The sequence below is a fragment of the Gymnoscopelus braueri genome (genome assembly GCF_963280865.1).
Source record: "Gymnoscopelus braueri genome assembly, chromosome: 23".
Lineage (NCBI taxonomy): Eukaryota > Metazoa > Chordata > Actinopteri > Myctophiformes > Myctophidae > Gymnoscopelus > Gymnoscopelus braueri.
In genome coordinates, this window is record NC_137625.1 from 6,211,611 (window position 1) to 6,233,653 (window position 22,043).

General features: G+C 41.3%; 1 protein-coding gene across 1 annotated transcript in view; it reads left to right on the plus strand.

Annotated features, from left to right (window-relative positions):
- ptpro (protein tyrosine phosphatase receptor type O) overlaps positions 1-22,043 on the plus strand; it is a gene marked incomplete at its 5' end in the record, with an annotated part of 85,215 nt that overhangs the window by 36,275 nt on the left and 26,897 nt on the right. The window contains 12 exons of the mRNA XM_080420602.1: positions 578-733; positions 1,731-1,883; positions 4,053-6,047; positions 6,240-6,539; positions 8,198-8,363; positions 10,331-10,523; positions 11,168-11,288; positions 11,500-11,693; positions 12,607-12,718; positions 14,590-14,753; positions 18,358-18,478; positions 21,846-22,004. Coding sequence (XP_080276728.1) covers positions 578-733; positions 1,731-1,883; positions 4,053-6,047; positions 6,240-6,539; positions 8,198-8,363; positions 10,331-10,523; positions 11,168-11,288; positions 11,500-11,693; positions 12,607-12,718; positions 14,590-14,753; positions 18,358-18,478; positions 21,846-22,004 — 3,834 coding nt within the window. The remainder of the gene's footprint in view (positions 1-577; positions 734-1,730; positions 1,884-4,052; positions 6,048-6,239; positions 6,540-8,197; positions 8,364-10,330; positions 10,524-11,167; positions 11,289-11,499; positions 11,694-12,606; positions 12,719-14,589; positions 14,754-18,357; positions 18,479-21,845; positions 22,005-22,043) is intronic.

The window sequence follows — 22,043 nt, forward strand, 5'->3', positions numbered from 1 at the left end:
AGTAAAAGTACAAAAAGGATTGGCATCAAAATATACTTAAAGTACCAAAAGTAAAAGTACTAAAATGTTTGAAAATAGCAGATCTACAAGCTCGCGACGCGTTGTGAGCTTGTAGATTGGCTATTTTCAAATAGCCTATATATAAAACGGGGCTGAAGTGGTTAATGTATGTGTTATAATATAATAATTTATATCTGCAAAGTAACTAGTAACTACATTTTTCAAATAATTGTAGTGGAGTAAAAGTACAATATTTGCCTCTAAGATTCAGTAGAGGAGAAGGAAAAGTATTAAACATGGGAAATACTCCAGTAAAGTAAAAGTACCTCAACATTTTCCTTAAGTACAGTACTTGAGTAAATGTACTTAGTTACTTTACACCACTGCTTGTGCATAACATACTATAATAGCCATTTCTGTGTTATTCTTTTTCAACAGTTTCATGTATAGATGAATTGAAATGATTCTGACGATTATGCAAAAATAATTGCGATTATCTCAAACAATTGCTATCAGGCGATGCAATAATTGTGACAGTAGCCTGAAGGTGAACCTGTGATGGTTTGGTGTGTTCCAGAGCCCTCTCCTTTGGACAGCGTGCTGATATCAGACTATAGGGAGTCACCAGAGACCGGGGTGGTCTTTGAGATCAGCTCCCCGCCCGACAATGTCTTCAGTCGGGTCAACATCAGCTACACTGAGGGCAGAGAGCAGCGCTCCATGCTCTATAAAGGTAATGTCCTTGGGTTAGGGTGACCGTACTTTCAAAAGCCCAACCCGGGGATCCTAGATCACTTAAATCCTTAAAAAGGGGAAAATAGCCGATCTATATGCTGACAACATGTTGCATTGTGAGCTTGTAAATCTGCCATTTTCGCTGCTTTTGACAATTCCTTTGACCTTTTTTTTTAAATGTTTTTCACATTTTCAGCTGGTGTTTTCATCAGGACAAGGCGACAATTATTTTAGCACCTTTAGCACACCTAGTGACTACACCTTTCTTTCAACAGAACAGAACATGATACACATCTACTGTATGTAAGCACTTGAAACAAGTGTTGTTGTTTTAATTGTGATGAAAAATGAAAACGGGGACATTTGAGTGTTTTAGAGATATTTGTCTGGACTCGGAACACCCAGCTTGACAATCCCGGCCAAACCGGAGCATCTGGCCACCTTACCTTGGATTTATAGCTCCTGTATTTATTCATGTTGTACATACGGGACATTCTCAGTCTCCTGTTTCGATTTCTAAGACTTAAAATGGGAACTTTGCCCATATCAACCATATCTTCATATAATTGCTCATTATAAATGGCTCAATTTCCGTCTACTCACTCTGTGTCTCATTGGTGGACTGTGGACAGTTCAGAAACCCGCCTACCGATGACATCATCGATAGGGATTCCAAGCTAACAGAAACGACAGCCTTTCTCTTCCTGGAAAGTTAGCATTCTAGAAGCCATGGTTCTCGCTTTAATACAAACATTTTAAAAAAAAGGTCACCAGTAGGCAGGTTTCAGAACTGTCCACAGTCCCGAGACACAGAATGAGTAGACAGAACTGGTGTCACCTTATTATGAGCATTAGTGAGGATCAATTATATGAAGATAGGTTGAAAACAAGCGGTCCTTTAAGTTGCGTGTTGCTTTTCAGTAGATTTGAATATTATGTTTATGATCAGTGCTAATTTGTTTTCATGCACATTTTCTACGTGTTTATTTTTTTAGATTTCTACGAGGGTAAAACGGTGTTCAAACACTGGTTGCCGGGAACGTGCTACAGGAACATCACCTTCCAGCTGGTCTCTGAGGCCACCGTCAACAAGACCACCCTGGTCAGACGCAGCGAGGTCACCCACAAACCCCTGCACCACAGAACAGGTACCCCACTCACTAGACCGGGATCAATAGCTTAGAACAGTGGTTCCCAAACTTTTTTGACCCAAAAGAGAAATCTGATATCTGATGTTTTCTAATTTAAGTTTTTTTTTTTGATAATTTTTATTTTATTTATGAAATTCTTTTTGAAAAATGTTTGAAGTTTTTGTGGAAATCTTTAGAAAATCTTTTAAAATAATAATAATTAATGACAAAATTTAGGAAACAAATAATAAAGGGATATTCACTCGCAACCCACGAAAATGGAACCGCGACCATTTTTTTATAAAAAAAATATATTAATGTTATATTATAATTAAAATCTTTTGGGGGCCCACTTGCGATATTCTCACGGCCCACGGGTGGGAATCGCTGGCTTAGAACTAGCTTGCTATTCTGCGGAATAAAGTGAATTAAAGTATTGCAGATATTGAAATCTGATTCTCTGATTTGGTTTTCTTCTCGCCTATTAAAGCCCATAAAACATCTATAGCATTTAAATGTTTTTCATTCATATTGTGAGGCCAGTATTCTATTGTGTTTTAGAATCAGAATCAGCTTTATTGTCACATCACAGGTTTACAGGTGTAAAGAAGTGGGTGAAATTATTTTTATTGTTCGTGCTCCATCACCTTATAGTATTTCTTGAACATATTGAGGACAGAGGTAGAGCGAATGCAAGAGAGGAAAGGGCGAAAAAAAATTAATAAAAGAAAAAGAAAAAAGAAAACACAGGATAGAAACACATTAAATAATCAAGATATATAGGGTTCAGTTTGTAGGCAGGTATTCACATGATGTTTGGAACAGTAGCATCATATGCAGGTGTGTACATGTTATTTTTAAAACATTAGCATCATATGCAGGTGTGTACATGTTCTTTTAGAAACATTAGCATCATATGCAGGTGTGTACATGTTCTTTTAGAAACATTAGCATCATATGCAGGTGTGTACATGTTCTTTTAGAAACATTAGCATCATATGCAGGTGTGTACGTGTTCTTTTAGAAACAGTAGCATCATATGCAGGTGTTTTTAGAAACATTAGCACCATCCACAAATAACACAGTTCTCTCTAAGCTGGCGTGTCCCTGTGATTACTTATGTATTGATTTGTCGACTGCATTTAGTGGATTTGCTAATGATACATGAGAATGGATGTCTGGTGAGAAACAGGGTGCCAGCACAGTGTTGGATGGGGAGCTTTTGGCTCGCTCCCCGAGGAGCATTTCGTTGCTGTCGGGCAGAAACCTTGCATCTCCGTATTTTGTAAATGAATGCCCTAATTCATCATACTACAGTGTCACACAAAAGTATCAAAATTAGCAGATCTACAAGCTCACAACGCGTCACATCGCGACGCATTGCGACACATGCAAGGTTTGCAGCCGACACAGTGACAATATGCTGCAGAATGAAGTGAAAATGGTGTGTTGTTGTTGTTGTTGTTGTTGCGACTCAACAAGATGCCTCCCCCCCCCCCCCCCCCGGCAGCAGAGCCAGTGGCGTTTCCACTAATGACCAGGTTGAGTCAGAGAGGCTTCCCACGGCCCGGCGTGCCGCAGGGGCCAGGCAATGCATTATTGATTGAATCTAAATACCAGCACTGCTTCTATTACTCTTTATCAAGTCACTCCACACGCATTCATTCATGGTCTGCTTTCATAAGAACAGGCCGTTGTGGGAAAACCTGATGCGTTTTCTCATTTCATTATCTGTCAACATGACGAGCTTTTAAATCAGCGTTTCCCAACCTGTGGGCTGGGGGCCCACTGGTGGCCCGTGAGGATATTGCGAGTGGGCCCCACAGATAATTGGTAAAACACTTAAGATTTAATTGATAATATAACATGGACATAAAGAAAATGTATGTAAAAACATATATTTTTTGTTTTCATTGTGATAGATAAGAACTTAAAGTATACATATACAAAGTATACAAAGTATAGTTCTGATAGATTGATCATTAAAATAAGCATACCGGTATTCTTGAAAATGCACACAATTTTTTCACAATTATTATTTCAAAGGATTTAAAACGTTTTTTTTCAGTTCTTCTGGGGATACAAATTTGTCTTTTGGGTCTAAAAGGTTTGGGAACCCCTGCTTTAAATGACCGTTGAGAGACGTGTGCATCGGTCAACCTCCTCTCTCTCTCTGTTGGCTCGCAGTCCCCAACCCACCGCTCAACATCTCCCGCAAGATCGTCCACCTGCACCAGCGAGGAGCGCCAGCGGGGGACAGCCTGGACGATGGCCCCGCTCCGGAGGGGACCCAGGAGAGCCCTCAGCTCCGCCGGGCCCGGGACGTCCTACTCATGGAGGAGGATGAGGAGGAGGAGGCGGAGGAGGCCATCACCCCTGGGGAGGTGGCGGGCAATGTCACCCAGATCCCCTACGACCCCACGCACAACTTCACCTCTATCACTGGTACTAGACACAACTTCACCTCTATCACTGGTACTAGATACAACTTCACCTCTATCACTGGTACTAGATACAACTTCACCTCTATCACTGGTACTAGACACAACTTCACCTCTATCACTGGTACTAGATACAACTTCACCTCTATCACTGGTACTAGACACAACTTCACCTCTATCACTGGTACTAGATACAACTTCACCTCTATCACTGGTACTAGACACAACTTCACCTCTATCACTGGTACTAGATACAACTTCACCTCTATCACTGGTACTAGACACAACTTCACCTCTATCACTGGTACTAGACACAACTTCACCTCTATCACTGGTACTAGACACAACTTCACCTCTATCACTGGTACTAGACACAACTTCACCTCTATCACTGGTACTAGACACAACTTCACCTCTATCACTGGTACTAGACACAACTTCACCTCTATCACTGGTACTAGACACAACTTCACCTCTATCACTGGTACTAGACACAACTTCACCTCTATCACTGGTACTAGATACAACTTCACCTCTATCACTGGTACTAGATACAACTTCACCTCTATCACTGGTACTAGACACAACTTCACCTCTATCACTGGTACTAGACACAACTTCACCTCTATCACTGGTACTAGATACAACTTCACCTCTATCACTGGTACTAGATACAACTTCACCTCTATCACTGGTACTAGACACAACTTCACCTCTATCACTGGTACTAGACACAACTTCACCTCTATCACTGGTACTAGATACAACTTCACCTCTATCACTGGTACTAGATACAACTTCACCTCTATCACTGGTACTAGACACAACTTCACCTCTATCACTGGTACTAGACACAACTTCACCTCTATCACTGGTACTAGATACAACTTCACCTCTATCACTGGTACTAGATACAACTTCACCTCTATCACTGGTACTAGACACAACTTCACCTCTATCACTGGTACTAGACACAACTTCACCTCTATCACTGGTACTAGACACAACTTCACCTCTATCACTGGTAGATACAACTTCACCTCTATCACTGGTACTAGACACAACTTCACCTCTATCACTGGTACTAGACACAACTTCACCTCTATCACTGGTACTAGACACAACTTCACCTCTATCACTGGTACTAGACACAACTTCACCTCTATCACTGGTACTAGATACAACTTCACCTCTATCACTGGTACTAGATACAACTTCACCTCTATCACTGGTACTAGACACAACTTCACCTCTATCACTGGTACTAGATACAACTTCACCTCTATCACTGGTACTAGATACAACTTCACCTCTATCACTGGTACTAGATACAACTTCACCTCTATCACTGGTACTAGACACAACTTCACCTCTATCACTGGTACTAGATACAACTTCACCTCTATCACTGGTACTAGATACAACTTCACCTCTATCACTGGTACTAGACACAACTTCACCTCTATCACTGGTACTAGATACAACTTCACCTCTATCACTGGTACTAGATACAACTTCACCTCTATCACTGGTACTAGATACAACTTCACCTCTATCACTGGTACTAGACACAACTTCACCTCTATCACTGTTACTAGATACAACTTCACCTCTATCACTGGTACTAGACACAACTTCACCTCTATCACTGGTACTAGACACAACTTCACCTCTATCACTGGTACTAGATACAACTTCACCTCTATCACTGTTACTAGATACAACTTCACCTCTATCACTGGTACCTGGAGATTTGAGCGCATAACGCCAGTTGTAGCTGCACTTCACTGGCTGCCAGACACTTTAAGAATACATTTTTAAAACCTCTTCAAAAGCTCTTCATGGTCTGGCACTTAGCTATCTAATAGGCTGTGCATAACTGTAGCTATATAAATGCAGTTTATTATCACTATTATTATTGTTATTTTTGCAGACGACGCCAACGTGACAGCCAACGGTACGAGCCTGCAGGGGGCTGTGGTGACGCAGTCCTATTGGCCGGTCGCCGCGGGCGCCCCGCCTCCCGGCACCGATGGCGAGGAGGAGGAGTTTGTGAACGTGTCGTTGCCGGAGTACGAGGACTCCAACGAGCCCGGGTCGGCTATGGGTGGGCCGCCGTCCGAGCCCCTGGTCCTGCCCACCAAACTGCCGCCCATACTGCTGGAGCTCCGCTGGCTTCCCCCCCGACCGCCCACCACCTACGATGGCTTCAACGTATACATCTACCGAGATGGTAAGCTGCTGCTGATTAGACGAGGGGTGCGACAGTTAATCAAACAGTTAACCCATTAAGACCTGAAGCCGATTCTACAAAGTGTCTTCTAAATCCCAACAGTTTAAAAAAAAAACATATGTTGCTAATTTGCTATATCAGTGGTTCTCAAACATTTTCATAATTGTCAAGGACCCCAAAATTCTTTATTTTTTGGCCGCGGACCCCCCCATCTCAAAATGTTTTGTTCCAGGGACTCCCAGAAGCAAAGATTTGAGTTTAATAAAAGAATATATATATTCACAGATTTGCACAAATTTTCACACATTTTCAAAAATATTTTTGAATAGCCAAAGTATAACGTAATGCTTTTTTTAGCTCAAATCAAAAAATTACACAGATTCGTTCCAGGTCTTAATGGGTTAAAGGACGACTTCACCCATATTCAACCCATCCTCATATAATTGGTCCTCCTCACTAATGCTCATGATAAAATGGTACCATTTATCTCTACTGGGTCTGTGTCTCATAGGAGGGCTGTGGACAATTCAGAAACCCGCCGACCAGTGACATCATCGTTCGGCTGGGTTTTTTCAATCTTGTTTTTTTCAAACAAGATTTTTTTTAAATTAATTAAATTTGTATTATCGCAAGAACAATGGCTTCCATTATAGCATGCTAACTTTACAGGAATAGAAAGCCTGCAGTTTCTATTAGCTTGGATTCCCCATCGATGATGTCACTGGTAGGCGTCATTTGGATCCCGATTGCACCGAAAATATCAGATATACAAGCTCACAACACATCGCAAGATCTGCTATTTTTTGGTTATTCGTTATTTTAAGATCAAAGAGTATTGGTCAAACTAGCAATAGAATACATGTTCAGAAAGCATCTTCCATAAACATGAATGGTTTCAGATGTCATAAGGTTACTCAATCTGTGATTTATTTGAACAGGTTGGCTGTATGTGGAACAGCATCAACATAGGTTTAGAATGACAATACTTAACATTATGATTTTTCTGTGTAGTAACAGAGCGGTATATTTTCTCGCTGATTTCCTTTCCCGCTGTTTCACAAATTGATTAGGATATGGCCTGCCGAAATGTTTCAGTCATTAGAATTTATTTAGCTTTATTCTATGTATGCACTTGTGCAGTGGTGGAAAAAGTACTACATTTTCTTTACCTAAGTAAAAGTATAAATACTGTAGAAATGGCCGGAATTCTAAATTTACTTGAGTAAACGTACCAAAGTATTGGTATCAAAATATACTTAAAGTACAAAAGTAAAAGTACTCATTATGCAGAATGTTCCATTTCACAAGTTCAAAATGTATAAAAATCTTTTGAAAATAGCAAATCTACAAGCTTGTAGATCGGCTATTTTCAAATGGTCAACATATATATTGCGCTGAAGTGGTGTTATGTTTTGTGATAATAATCTAAATCTGCCAAGTACAGTAACTAGTAACTAAAGCTGTCAAATAATTGTAGTGGAGTAAAAATTACAATATTTGCCTCTGAGATGTAGTGGATTGGAAGTAAAAGTATTGAGAATTGGAAATACTGAAGAAAGTAAAAAATACCTCAAAATTATACTTGAGTACAGTACTTGAGTAAATGTACAGCACTTTACACCGGTGTTGTTTTGACCTTCCTCTCTGCGTGTGTCCAGGGAACTCCACTGAGACGGCCACGGTGGACGAGAACACTCACGAGTTCTTCACAGAGCTGACGGAGCCTGGAGTCTACCACGTCCTGGTCCGGACGCTCAGCTCCTCCGGAGACTGTGAGGCCAGGGAGAGCTCCGCCCGCACGGGATTCACCTTCTACCTCAGTATGTATGCAGAACAGAACTACCAGGCCGATCCCCGGGGTAACGGGAAGAGTGCGGGCACCTCGATGTAAAATTGCCTATTTGGTCCAAAATGTAAAAACAAAATGACATCCGGATAACGGTCTTAAAGTCATGTAAAGTGTACATGATTAGAACATGATAGAACACTTGACAATTAAGGTCAAAATTTTCTACAATTGCTACAACTTGCTACAAAACCTGTATATCCTGTCATTTTGGCCTTGAACAATAAGTTGAAAGGTAAATGTATGGTCTGATAGTGATGTACCATGCATGTTCATATCATGTATACTTTACATTACTTAAGACCATTTTATATATTTTCTTTTACATTTTGGACAAAATAGCTAATCTTTAGGGGTGTGCCGATACACCAATTTCACGAAACGATACGATACGATATTGGGCTCACAACTTCGATACGATTTCGATACGATACGATACGCACTTTTTTATTATGAAAATATATGGGGTAGAAAAAAAGCAAATGCAAACAAATAATTCTGTTTTTGCATTATTCAGACATGCAAACTTGTAGCTTTTCAGCTACAATAGCCGTTTTGAATCCAAATAGGGCAATAGTGTGACACCTGACCCGGAAAAAAAAACATGTTGTCACCCTTTTCACCTCGGGCTGTTTGCATGCCTGATTATTATTATTGTAAAAAAAAAGAATTTAAAAAAATCAAAACGATACATATCGTCACGAAAACGTATCGCGATATATCGCGGGACGATATATCGGCACACCCCTACTAATTTTACATTGAGGTGCCCACTCTTCTTGTATCCATCCCTGGAGCCCAGTGCAGAATAGCAGCTAATGTGACTTTGATTTATACATTTTTTGGAACCCAGAACCATAACCTGAAACTTTCCACAACCTGTAAAGTTCTTTGATTGTTTTTTGTTTTTGTTTGTTTGTTTCCATTATAACTATAGAACCAGGTAGGTAATTACAAATAAAACTAAAACATTATTTTATTGAAAATTGCCCATCTACAAGCTCACCGTGAGCTTGTAGCTTTCAGGGAAAATCCTCTATGTTCAATAAATATACATGTCAAGTACTTTCCTCCCCCAAAACACATCCCTAAAGGAGCTTTACATCACACTTGCCCTCATGTACAGTAGTATTCCCTATCCTATGAATTATGCACACTAAACGCACCGCAACCAAAACAACATTGTTGACTGGACACATGGTGGTGTCGGATTACGGGGGGGAAGCGCTTGTTTTGTTTTACTCAACGTCCCTGCATGCTTCCTCATTCATTTGGCGAGGCTCTGATCTGATCAAAACCTGTTTTCAGTGATTGCTTGTCTAGAAGACCAGATTTTAGTTGTAAAACTCTGTATTCATGCTGTGGAGATACACATGCAGAATACTATAAACTACTTTTAATTTTCACAGGTAATTTATGGGTCATTAATGTCAGCAGCATTCAGTCTCTCTATATATGTTAAAAAAGGTTGCCAGATGGTGTAACATTTCAGAGCACACCCCCTTGTGGAGTAGCGAATTTTCTCCAAAGTCAAGTGATGCATAATATCATTAACCCATGATTTGAAAGTTGGTGGGAGTTTTTCTTTCCATTTAAGCAGTATCAGACGCCTAGCCAAAAGGGATGCAAAGGCTATCATATTCCTTTCTTGGCGACTAAAGTTGTACATCATCTCTTTCTTGTGGAACAACTCTGCAACAACTCTGCAACTCTGCAATAGAAGCAGAAGGTTCTATGGGCACTTCTGGTTTTACCTTATTTGGAGTCTTTTTTTTCTATCCTTCTCTGTTAGTCAAGGCACCATTCATAGGATGGCGGCGAGCGCCCTCTAGCGTAATCACTAAAAACATGATTATTTTTGAATGGATGCAATATTGCGTATTTGGTGCAGTTGAAATGGAGCGTCAGAACGATGCTGTTGTGTTTTTTGTTGGTGAGCAGGTAGCAGTGGAGAGCTGTTGGATCAGCCCAGGGAGCGGCCCCAGGCTGTGAGCGTCAGGCTGCTTGGGTCCAGCACCGCAGCGGTGTCCTGGGGTCCGTCCTCCGAGAGTCACAACGGCAGCCTGGTGTCTGTGCTGTCCACCACCTGCCTCAAGCCCAGTCTGAGCCAGCGCATGGAGACCACCTACTGCAGCGAGGTAACGATAATGACACACAATGTTAAGCACTTATATTAGAGCCACCTAGTCTTAGAACATAGTTTTCAAAGACCCCCCCTTGAGTCCTTGGGAGGGGGAGGTTAACCACTTTAACAATATTGTATACTTTGGCTATTCAAAAATAGCAGATCTACAAGCTCATAGCGCCGCACTATGAGTATCGAGATCTGCTTGTAGATCTGCAATTTGAAGATATGGCCCGGGGGTGCCATTTGGATGTGGTTGCTCTGTAGGCCATCATCAGTGTTTTGTACTCTAAAAGCACTTAATTGGGCCTGTCTGAGGTTATGTGTGACAGCTGTCACTCGCGTATCAGCGTGTGTGTGCCTGCATACAATAAGGTTGTATGGACAGGAGAGCATTTAGAAAATGAGTTTGGCAGCTGTAAATTGGAAAGGAATCAATATTGGTTGACTACATTAGCTATTTGTTGCTTATACTTAATAGATTGTTTATACATTTGCTGCCAAATGACCTGAATGAGCCATCTTCACTTCTCCTCCTTTATTTTTTTTAATAGAACTTATGTTTTGTACTGGAAGTCAATGGAGATAGGATTTTAGATCAGCTATTCAAAGTATTCAAGTATATATATATATATACCCCCCCCCCCGTTTGCACAGGAGAACACAACGAGTGATATCATTAGCAACCTGACCCCCGGGGCCCAGTACAGAGTGACGGTGTACCACACCAACGGACCCCTCATCAGCCCCCCCTCTGAGCCCGTCATCATCGATATAGGTGAGCCGTTCGTTTTCGTGATGTGTGATGTTGTTACCTGACAATTAGTTGACTTTTGGTGAAAAATCCTCCATATATCGGTATCGGCTGATTTCGTAATCGGAAATTAAGATTTGGATAATATCGGAATATCAGATATCGGCAAAAAAGGCAATATCGAACATCCCTAGTTAAGTACAGCACTCAGTAAATGTACTGTTGTTTGGTTCAGAGCCCACGGGAGTGCGTGAGCTGGTGGTGTACCCCATGAGCCCCACGGCGGTCATCCTCAGCTGGCAGAGGCCGTATCACGTGGCCTTCCGCAAGTATGTGCTGCAGACCTTCTTCTTCAACCCCGTCACGCTGGCCTCGGAGTGGACCACCTACTACGAGATCGCTGCCACCGCCTCCATCATCGCATCTGTGGTAAGAAGAACGCACTGCTGATAGCGTTATGACTGTTTGGATGTTTGTGGTGAACACTTTTTATAGAATAACTACTAGGGCTGGGACTCGATTAAAAAAAATTATCTAATTAATTAGAGGCTTTGTAATTAATTAATCGCAATTAATCGCATTTTAATCGCATATCAATATTTGACCTGAGAACAGTGAAAAGCAAATTTTTCAAATGGATTTTGGCATACGTCTTTAAGTACATGTACTCAAGAACTGTACTTAAGTACAATTTTGAGGTATTTGCACTTGACTCTCGAGTATTTCCAATATCTAATACTTTTACTTCTACTCCAGTAACTCCACTATATCTCAAAGGCAAATATTGTACTTTATACTCCACTACAATTATTTGAAAACTTTAGTTAACACAGGTTAGATCTGTGTGACAGGTACAGTTAGATCTATGTGTCAGGTACAGAGCTCTGTCAACACACTGCTGATGACATTAATGGTGTAATGGCAGTGCCGGTGTTATAATAAAAAAATATTATGAACACATATGCATTTCTCTGAAATTTGACCTTTCACCAAACACATTCCTCAGTAGGTCAGTTCACTTTTTCTTTTCAAACCACGCGAGAAGGTCATATTCTATCACTGGTAAACATAGAGGTGATTGTGAAGTGAGATTTATACAATTTGGCACAGTAAAACTATGCCAATATGTTTTTTTTATTTTTTTAATAATCGAATAGTGGTTTGATAGTCGAATAGTCGGTTTGATATTCGAATATTCGAATATTCGACTATTCGGTGAATGCCCTACATCACATGTAGACTTGACACAAGCAAACACTGCACACATGATGCCAGGGGGTTTATTCTCTGCTGCTGTACCTCCCTGCGCTCAATACATTGGTGTGAATTTATTTTCTCACAGAGAGTCACCGACCTGCTCCCAGCCTGGTACTACAATTTCCGCGTTTCCATGGTAACGTGGGGGGACCCGCCGCTCAGCTGCTGCGACAGTTCCACCGTCAGCTTTGTGACAGGTACAGTTCTACCGTCAGCTTTGTGACAGGTACAGTTCCACCGTCAGGTTTGTGACAGGTACAGTTCCACCGTCAGCTTTGTGACAGGTACAGTTCCACCGTCAGCTTTGTGACAGGTACAGGTTAGATCTGTGTGACAGGTACAGTTAGATCTATGTGTCAGGTAAAGAGCTCTGTCAACACACTGCCAATCTGGGAACCCAGATCCAACTGAAAATGAAAAACAGCGACCTCTGCTGTTTGTTCTATGTCTGTTGGCTCTGGGCGGAAGAAAACGTAACACCAGTGCGCAAGGAAACCGGGGTTTAGGTCTGCCTTCAGCTTTCACTTCCGGGTGGTGCCACTATGTTTTCATTCCCACTAACAATATTTCTACACGGAACACTAACACCACTTCTCCCAGAGAACATGGATCGTTTTGGTTATAAGCCCACTTGTTTCTATGATGAAAGAGTAAGTTAAAATGTGAATATCTTTCCGTGGTTTTGTCTGCTCCGCGGACGCTATTGTTAAATTAGTTTGGGTTTGTTTCGAGGGGGAAAGATCGACGGACATGTGAATCCCGCCCACTACATTTGATTGGGTAAAGCGCGGCCTGCTTCCTGATCTGAAGGCACGCCCACTTGTAGCCAATGCGCACACGTTATGACGAACCTCCCCGACAGATTCCAACGCAGTGCAGAATCTGTTCTTGAGAGATTAACACACTGCTGATGACATTAATGGTGTAATGGCGGTGCCGGTGTTATAATAAAAAAATATTATGAACACATATGCATTTCTCTGAATATTTGACCTTTCACCAAACACATTCCTCAGTAGGTCAGTTCACTTTTTCGTTTCAAACCACGTGAGAAGGTCATATTCTATCACTGGTAAACATAGAGGTGATTGTGAAGTGAGATTTATACAATTTGGCACAGTAAAACGTTACCATATTATGGTAACGTTTTACATTTCCAATTTGGTACAGTCGTATAGGTTACAACTAGTCAGGGGATATTAAAAAAATCTTGGAATAAATTCCTTACCAAAAAAAATCTTCACCAATGTGTTTGTAAAGGTGTCTAGTAGTAACACATCTCACAAAGACTGAAATGCAGTTCCCCTAGGAGAATTTGTGACAGCTCCTGAAAGTTGGGGTATACCCACCATAACCTTATGCGGGGAAAAAAACTAAATTTAATTCCGTTTTAAGTAGCATGTGAGGGGTCAAACTAGGGTGTTTTTATGATTCTGAATCCATTGCAAGAGTGCGCCAGAGTGTACTACTACAGTGTGCCTGAAATATAGCAGCTACAGTCAAGCTGCGTTCGCTTCCAGCGTTCGCGCGTCTTACTTGTGTGTAAGAAGCCCATTGAGATTGGGCCGTTTTGAGCCCAAGGAGTGGTTTTGGTGCAAAACAAATGCTTGCAATGGATTCAGAATCATAAAAACACCCTAGTTTGACCCCTCACATGCTACTTAAAATTTTGATTTTTTTAGGTTATGGTGGTGGGTACCCCAACTTTCAGCAGCTGTCAAAAATTCCCCTATGGGAAACTGCATTTCAGTCTGTGTGAGACGTGTTACTAGACACTTTTACAAACACATTGGTGAAGATTTTTTTTGGTAAGGATTTTTTTCCAAGATTGGAAAATTTTCTGCTAATACCCCCTGACTAAACAGGTCTAAATGGGCTAATACATATCATCTCTGTCGGGTGGAAACCTCATATGTCGAAAACTGCTACTTTTCAGGATTCAAATTCAAAAGTAGCAAAAGTTATAATAATAATAAATAATAAATAAAACAAAAATAATCAGTCTGCCCGACACCAACGATATCAAGTTGAGAGTCAAAGGTCTAACCGTGTGTGTCTCTCTCTCCAGCCCCCGAGGCTCCTCACATCTCGTCGGTGGACTATTCCCACGGGGTGCTGTACGTGCGCTGGACCTACGGGGAGCTCTTCATCGACCTGTCTCACTCCCGCATGCTGCACTGGCAGGTGGTCGCCCTGGGCAAGAAAGGACCCAAAAGGAGCTACTCCATCGACGTGAGTCTCTCTCTGCCCCCTGAGGGCTATAATTCACTCATACTGTATGTAGCAGCCATTCCCAACCCGTGTGGGCCGCAAGGGCAGTGGTGGAAAAAGTACTCAAATTCTTTACTTAAGTAAAAGTACCAATACTGCAAAATAAAAATACTCTGTTACAAGTAAAAGTCCAGAATTAAAAATGTACTTGAGTAAAAGTACAAAAGTATTGGCATAAAAATGTACTTAAAGTACCAAAAGTAAAAGTACTAAAATGTTTGAAAATAGCAGATCTACAAGCTCACAACGCGTCGCGATGCGACGCGTTGTGAGCTTGTAGATCGGCTATTTTCAAATAGCCTGGGTATAAAATAGGGCTAAAGTGGTTAATGTATGTTTAATAATATAATCATTTATATCTGAAAAGTAACTAGTAACTAAAGTTTTCAAATAAATGTAGTGGAGTAAAAGTACAATATTTGCCTCTGAGATGTAGTGGAGTAGAAGTAAAAGTATTGGAAATTGGAAATACTCAAGTAAAGTACAAATACCTCAAACTTGTACTTAAGTACAGTACTTAAGTAAATGTACTTAGTTACTTTCCACCACTGCGCAAGGGTATTGCTGCCAATGGGACCCCAAATAAGAAAAAGTTGTTTTGTTAAAAGGTTAAAGCACTATATTCTGATAGTAATGTAACGTAATGTCATGTAGTTCAGTAACAGGAGTCTCCCCGTCTCTCCAGCTCTTTGATAAATAGAAAATGCGTTTTCTGGTAGGTGACAAAGTTTCAGCCAATCAGGAGAGAGTACTCATTTATCAGCTTGATTTTTTTATAGTGTTCCAGTTACAATTTCTGTCTGCTCATTTCTTTGTGTCATCACTTCCACTGTGTCATCACTTCACTTGTTTAATCTGTGTTCTGTCTGAGTTCTCTATCCTGATTGGATGAAATTGGTGTCCTGACCTGAAAATGTATTATGAGCTAGAGAGACATGGAGACTCCTGTTACTGAACAGACACTGCCATGATTACTATCAGAATATAGAGCTATTTTAAAAAATCTATATTCCCCCCCCCCCTTTTTTATGTTTATACCCTTGAAATGTTTATTTTCATAGTGATACCAATAAATACAAACTCAAAGTATACTACGTTTGGTTCCATTGATCCAAGCCGGGGAACACAATCGATTGATTGATCATTCAAATAAACACGATCTGAAGACGTTTGCGGCCCACCCATCTGACCACTTAACAGTGGTCAGATGGGTGGGCCGCAAACGCTTTCACGATTTCCCCCTGATCCAGAAAAAGGGTCGGGAAGCACTAGTACTAATAGTCTAGTACATTATTTTCAACCAAGGCTGTTTGACACGTTCATAATCTCCCTTGCGGGTCTATTTTTACACCGCTAACATCGTTAAATAAACATGATTATTTACGCCGTTATATTTTGCCGTGTGCCAGCAGATAATTGGACAGACTGGGGCAGCTTGTTAGTCTGTGGGTAGGTGAGGCTGTCTATTGATCTTGTCCCCGGGGTCCGTCGAGGGGCTAATTAAAACAACACTCCTTCTCACCAGGAGATCTTACATATCTGTCTCCTTTTTATAAAGCCAATTATCTTCCCAACCAGACAGAGATTTAGCCCAGATAACTTAGCGGATAATTGAGTTTAGACCAAGCGTTTCAATGCTTCCGGTGCCTTTTGGGCTCCTAATTGGCGCTGACTGATATAGGGTCTGTCTGCAAACTCAGAAAACAAAGGATTATAATCCCAATGAGAACTGATGCAATGTTGTTCCTATTTTATTATACTTAAAGCAGCACGTCTCTTCACCCATTGTCAACCTTGTCATCATATAATTGGTCCTCACCTAATGCTCATTATAAGATGGTGCCATTTCTGACTACCCACTCTATGTCTCATTAATGGTGGGGCTATCATGGACAGTTCAGAGACCTGCCTACCAGTGACATCATCGATTGGGGATTCCAAGCTAATAGAAACTGCAGCCTTTCTCTTCCTGGAAAGTTAGCGTGCTGAAATAGAAGCCATTGTTAATAAAAAATAAAAAAAATCCTGTTTGAAATGACCAACCCTGCCTACTTATGATGTCACTGGTAGGCAGGTTTCTTAACTGCCCACAGCCCTCTTCTGAGACAGAAATGAATCCATCTTAGAATCAGCATTAGTGAGGACCAATTATATGAAGATAAGGTTGAAAATGGGTGAAGTGGTCCTTTAATTGTACGACTGTGTCCCACAGCGAAAAATGGTTGATACAAGCTCACAATGCGTCGTGGTAAGTCGCGCTGTGAGCTTGTAGATTGAATATTTTAGAAAAAAAATAAGAAAAAAGAATGTGTGAAATTGTGTTACTCTGAGAAGAGCGTTAGAGAGGGGAGGGTGGGCAGAGAGAGGGAGAGAGAGATAGACGGGGAGAGAGAGAGAGAGAGAGAGAGAGAGAGAGAGAGAGAGAGAGGTATCTGTAGGAGATATATGCTAGCATGTATGTTTTGGCTGTGTTTCTTCTTATTCATGTGACTTCCATAGGATCACTCAGTTCATTCAGGCAGCATGAGGAAACGACATGGATGTTGTATTTTCACTGTTTAATGGAGCATCTGTCACACCCGTGATGGAGAGCCAGATGGACGTGCTGCGGCGCTACGGCAAAAAAAATGATTTGTCACCATGCAGCAACCCAAGTGTCACGGTGACAAATGCAGCCAGTGTTGTTTGTGCCATCGCACCTCTCTCGGATCAGCTGTAGAATTGACAGCTTTGCCTGGGGGCCGCGATCAATACTTAGACTGATGATGAGATTGATTCCAGGCGGGGGATTTCGTCCGATGTTGTGTGAGAGCCTCCTGGTCCACTGATGCCCGTGGATCAGAGAATAACCGGATGAACAAGTAGTGTGACTGTCGCCTCTCCATACGCTACAAGATGCTTTGTAGAAACCTAAAGTCTAAAACAGTCTCACGTCTAAGAGACGTGTTTAAGAGCAGTGGTTCTTGTGGGTTCGGGACCCCCAGGGGATTTATTTTTTTTCGATCTACAAGCTCACAACGCCCTGCGTTGCATGGCTTTGTGAGCTTGTAGATCTTCTATTTTCACAATATTTATTTGTGGAACCGAGTCAAATAAAATGGGGGTTCCCCAGTTCAAATATGATTATTTTGTGGGTCACAGCCTGAAGAGACCACTGTTTTAGAGGAGTAAATCTACACGCTCACGTCACGCTGTGCGGCTACGCGGACCGAACAACTACGTTGCACCGCCAAGTACCCGTTGTACCCATCTGTCCATGTCCCTTTTATGCCCATATATGGAGACGTCTGTTTCTGTCTGTCTACCGGTGTCCCTTTTATGCCCATTTATGGAGATATCTGTATCTGTCAGTTAGCCTACCTGTCAGTCCTTGTCCCTTTTATGGCCATATATGGAGATCCCTGATGTCATCAGCATATGCCCATATATGGTTGGATCGGCGTATCTGGACAACTGGATATCCGAACGACTCGACGGTGGGCACCCTCGAGTCCTCGCAAGTATAGTAAAACAAACCTGTGCGTGTGTGTGTGTGTGTGTGTGTGTGTGTGTCGGGTCGTTCCAGGTGACGCGCAACGTGATGCGGGCCAGCCTGCCGCTGCCTCCCGGGGACATCTACAACCTGACGGTGACGTCTTTCACCGAGCGGAGCCGAAACACCTCCATGGCCAACATCATCAAACTAGGTCATACACACACACGTGCACGCACTCTAGGGCTTTCACCAACTAACCACTAGTCGACTCTGTTGGTACTAGTCGAATAGTTGGGGAAAAAAATGCCATAGTAATGGCCCGTCTTACTATTATTATTATCCTCCTGACTTTATTTTTTATCAAAAGGGGGTCAAAAGTATGCCCAATAAAAGCCTATTATTGGGCAATGGGGATCCTTGGAGACGCTGCTGTGGTGCTGTGCTGCTGTGCCAGAAGCGCTTCCCTTAAAACGCCATAAAAATAAGGGCAGGAGGATAATAATAATAGTAATATAGTAGTAGGATGGCATTAAAACAATGCCCCCCCCTAAAAAAAAAATGTATTTTTATTTTTTAATTTTTTAATTTTTATGTTCATTTCGACTAGTCGACTAGTCGACTACTAATTGGTCAAAACAGTCGACTCACACAAATCATTAGTTGTGAATGCCCTAACGCACACGCACGCAATAATCATATTACGAAGCATTTTATAATGACTTTAAGGTAATATTTCATTACCCATTCTGCATTTGCACTTGTAAAGAAGAAAAAACTAAGAGAAAAACATACGTCTGCATATGAGCATAATACACAGTAAAATCCTCAGTGTTCCTTTTTGACCATTTGTAACTAGGAACCAAATGGATCCTTTCGGGTCTGTAACTCCGAGACTGTAACTCTAGAGTTAAAGGTAGGGTAAGTGATATTTTTTGGTTAAAACAAAAAGTATTTTGTTAAAAGGTTAAAATACTATATTCTGATAGTAATCATTGCTATAGAGTGTTTGTTCAGTAACAGATGTCTCCTTGTCTCTCCAGCTCTTTAATAAACAGAAAATACATTTTTCGGTAGGTGTCAAAATCTCAGCCAATCAGGAGAAAGTACCCATTTTTAAGCTTAATTTGTATAGTGTTCCAGTTCCAATTTTGCATGCTCATTTCTTAGTGTCATCACTTCCAATTTCACTTGTTTAATCTGTATCCTGATTGAGTTCTCTGTCCTGGTTGGATAAAATTGGAAATGAAACTGAAACTGAAACGAAAATGCATTTTCTGTTTAATAAAGAGGTGGAGAGACAAGGAGACTCCTAATACTGAACAAACACTCTATAGCAATGAGTACTATCAGAATATAGAGCTATTTAACAATTATGTTAACCAACGCAAATCACTTACCCTACCTTTAACTGAACACTGAGGTTTACTGTGTAGATTATCGTCTCTGTCGGGTGGAAATGTCTATTATGTCCAAGACTTTTCGGGATTCAAATTCAGATTAAAAAATAGCAGATCTACAAGCAGATCAAACGTTTCGAGCTTGTGGCTCTGCTACTTTTGATACTTTTGTGTGACGTTGTAGTTTGTAAGGGTGTTGATTTACAAAAAATATGGAGGTTTCCTGTCCGACAACAACGATACTGTATGTATTTTGGGAGGCATCGAGGGAGACGTCTTTCTGACTCATGCAGTGGAGTAGCACAGTCTGCATTCGCACTGCTCCAAACTGTCAGCCACTGCCTAGTGGATCTTATCCACTGCCAGCAACTAAGCGAGAACCGTAGAAGTATTTCTGGATTTGTTTCCTTACGATACGGCTCTGTTTCGGTTAAAGGTTCTCAGAACCTAAGTTGGGGCCCTGCTCTGGAGGTGGTACAATACGTAACCCTGGGTGAACTTAAAGGACGACTTCATCAATTTTCAGCCTACCTTCATATAATTGGTCCTCACTTATGTTCATGATAAAATAGCAACAAAGAAAAATCGACTTGGTCTGACTGTGTCTCATAGGAGGGCTGTGGGCAGTTGAGAAACCCACCTACCAGTGACATCATCGTAAAAAAAAAAAAAAGAGGGTTTCTTTCCAGGAATAGAAAGCCCGCAGTTTCTATTACTGTGGCTTGGATTCCCCACCGATGATGTCACTGGTAGGCGGGTTTCTGAACTGTCCACGGCCCTCCTCTGAGACACAATGGCACAAAAATGGTACCATATTAAGATGAGCATTAGTGAGGACCAATTATATGAAGATAAGTTGAAAATGGGTGAAGTCGTCCTTTAATATTGCTGTTGTCAGGCAGAAACCTCTTATCTCCATATTTTAACTTTTTGTGTTTTGTTGTAAACTAACGCCCCACTTGATCAAAAGTAGCAGATTCGTGCCGCATTTCAAGCTTGCAGATCTGCTACTTTTGCTATCAGAATTTGGATCCTGAAAAGTTTTGGACGTATGAGGTTTCCACCCGACAGAGACGATATATTACTGACCTGAACTGGACTGGACTGGGACCTGACTGGTGATGATGTAACTGCACTTTTGAAATGCACAGCAGTTTTTTTTATTATACTGTGCAGGTAACTTTTTTTTTTAAGGATTGCACCATGGCACTTTATTATGTGCTGTGCTAGTAACTCTCAGATGGCACGTCATACATAGAATTTTATTTTTAAATGTTTGTCTATAGTCAGGGGATATTAGCAGAAAGGTTTCCAATCTTGGAATAAATTCCTTACCAAAAAAAATCTTCACCAATGTGTTTGTAAAGGTGTCTAGTAACACATCTCACAAAGACTGAAATTCAGTTTCCCTAGGAGAATTTTTGACAGCTGCTGAAAGTTTGGGTACCCACCAAACTAGGGTGTTTTTATGATTCTGAATCCATTGCAAGCATTTGTTTTGCACCAAAACCACTCCTTGGGCTAAAAACAGCCCAATCTCAATGGGCTTTTTACACAAAAGGTATACCTGGACAAGGATGGCTATGGCCGTTTTTAGCCCAAGGAGTGGTTTTGGTGCAAAACAAATGCTTGCAATGGATTCAAAATCATAAAAACACCCTAGTTTGACCCCTCACATGCTACTTAAAACAGAATTAAAATTTGATTTTTTTTTTGCCCTGCATGGAAATGCAGGGAAATGGTGGGTACCCCAACTTTCAGCAGCTGTCAAAAATTCTCCTAGGGAAACTGAATTTCAGTCTTTGTGAGATGTGTTACTAGACACCTTTACAAACACATTGGTGAAGATTTTTTTTGGTAAGGAATTTATTCCAAGATTGGAAATCTTTCTGCTAATATCCCCTGACTACTAGTTGTGTTTTAGGTTTTGTCTTTTTATGACGCTTTTTAGATGGTTTGTTGTTTAATGTTGCACTACAAGTGGATGGGGATTTCATATTATTTATGTACTGTATGCAAGTACATACATAGGGAAATTGACAATTCAAGGGGGAACTCAAATATTATTTATTTGGGGGGGGGGGTCGCAGCCTGAAAAGTTTGAGAACCACTGCCATAGGACAACGCTTCACATGAAGCACGTTGACGTTGGAAGGTTCTAGCTTTTTTTTTCTCGTACAGACCCCGCCCCTCCCAAGGCGCTGTACGCGGTCAACGCCACGCATTCGTCGGTGAGCCTGCTGTGGACGGAGGACGGAGTGGTGGACTACTACCAGGTCCTGTGTAAGCCTGCCGCTCCCAACCAGGAACTCAAGGTAAAGAAACACATTAACTCTCTCAGTGCCAAGCCCAGAGTTATCCCGAGTTTTTTCTGAATAC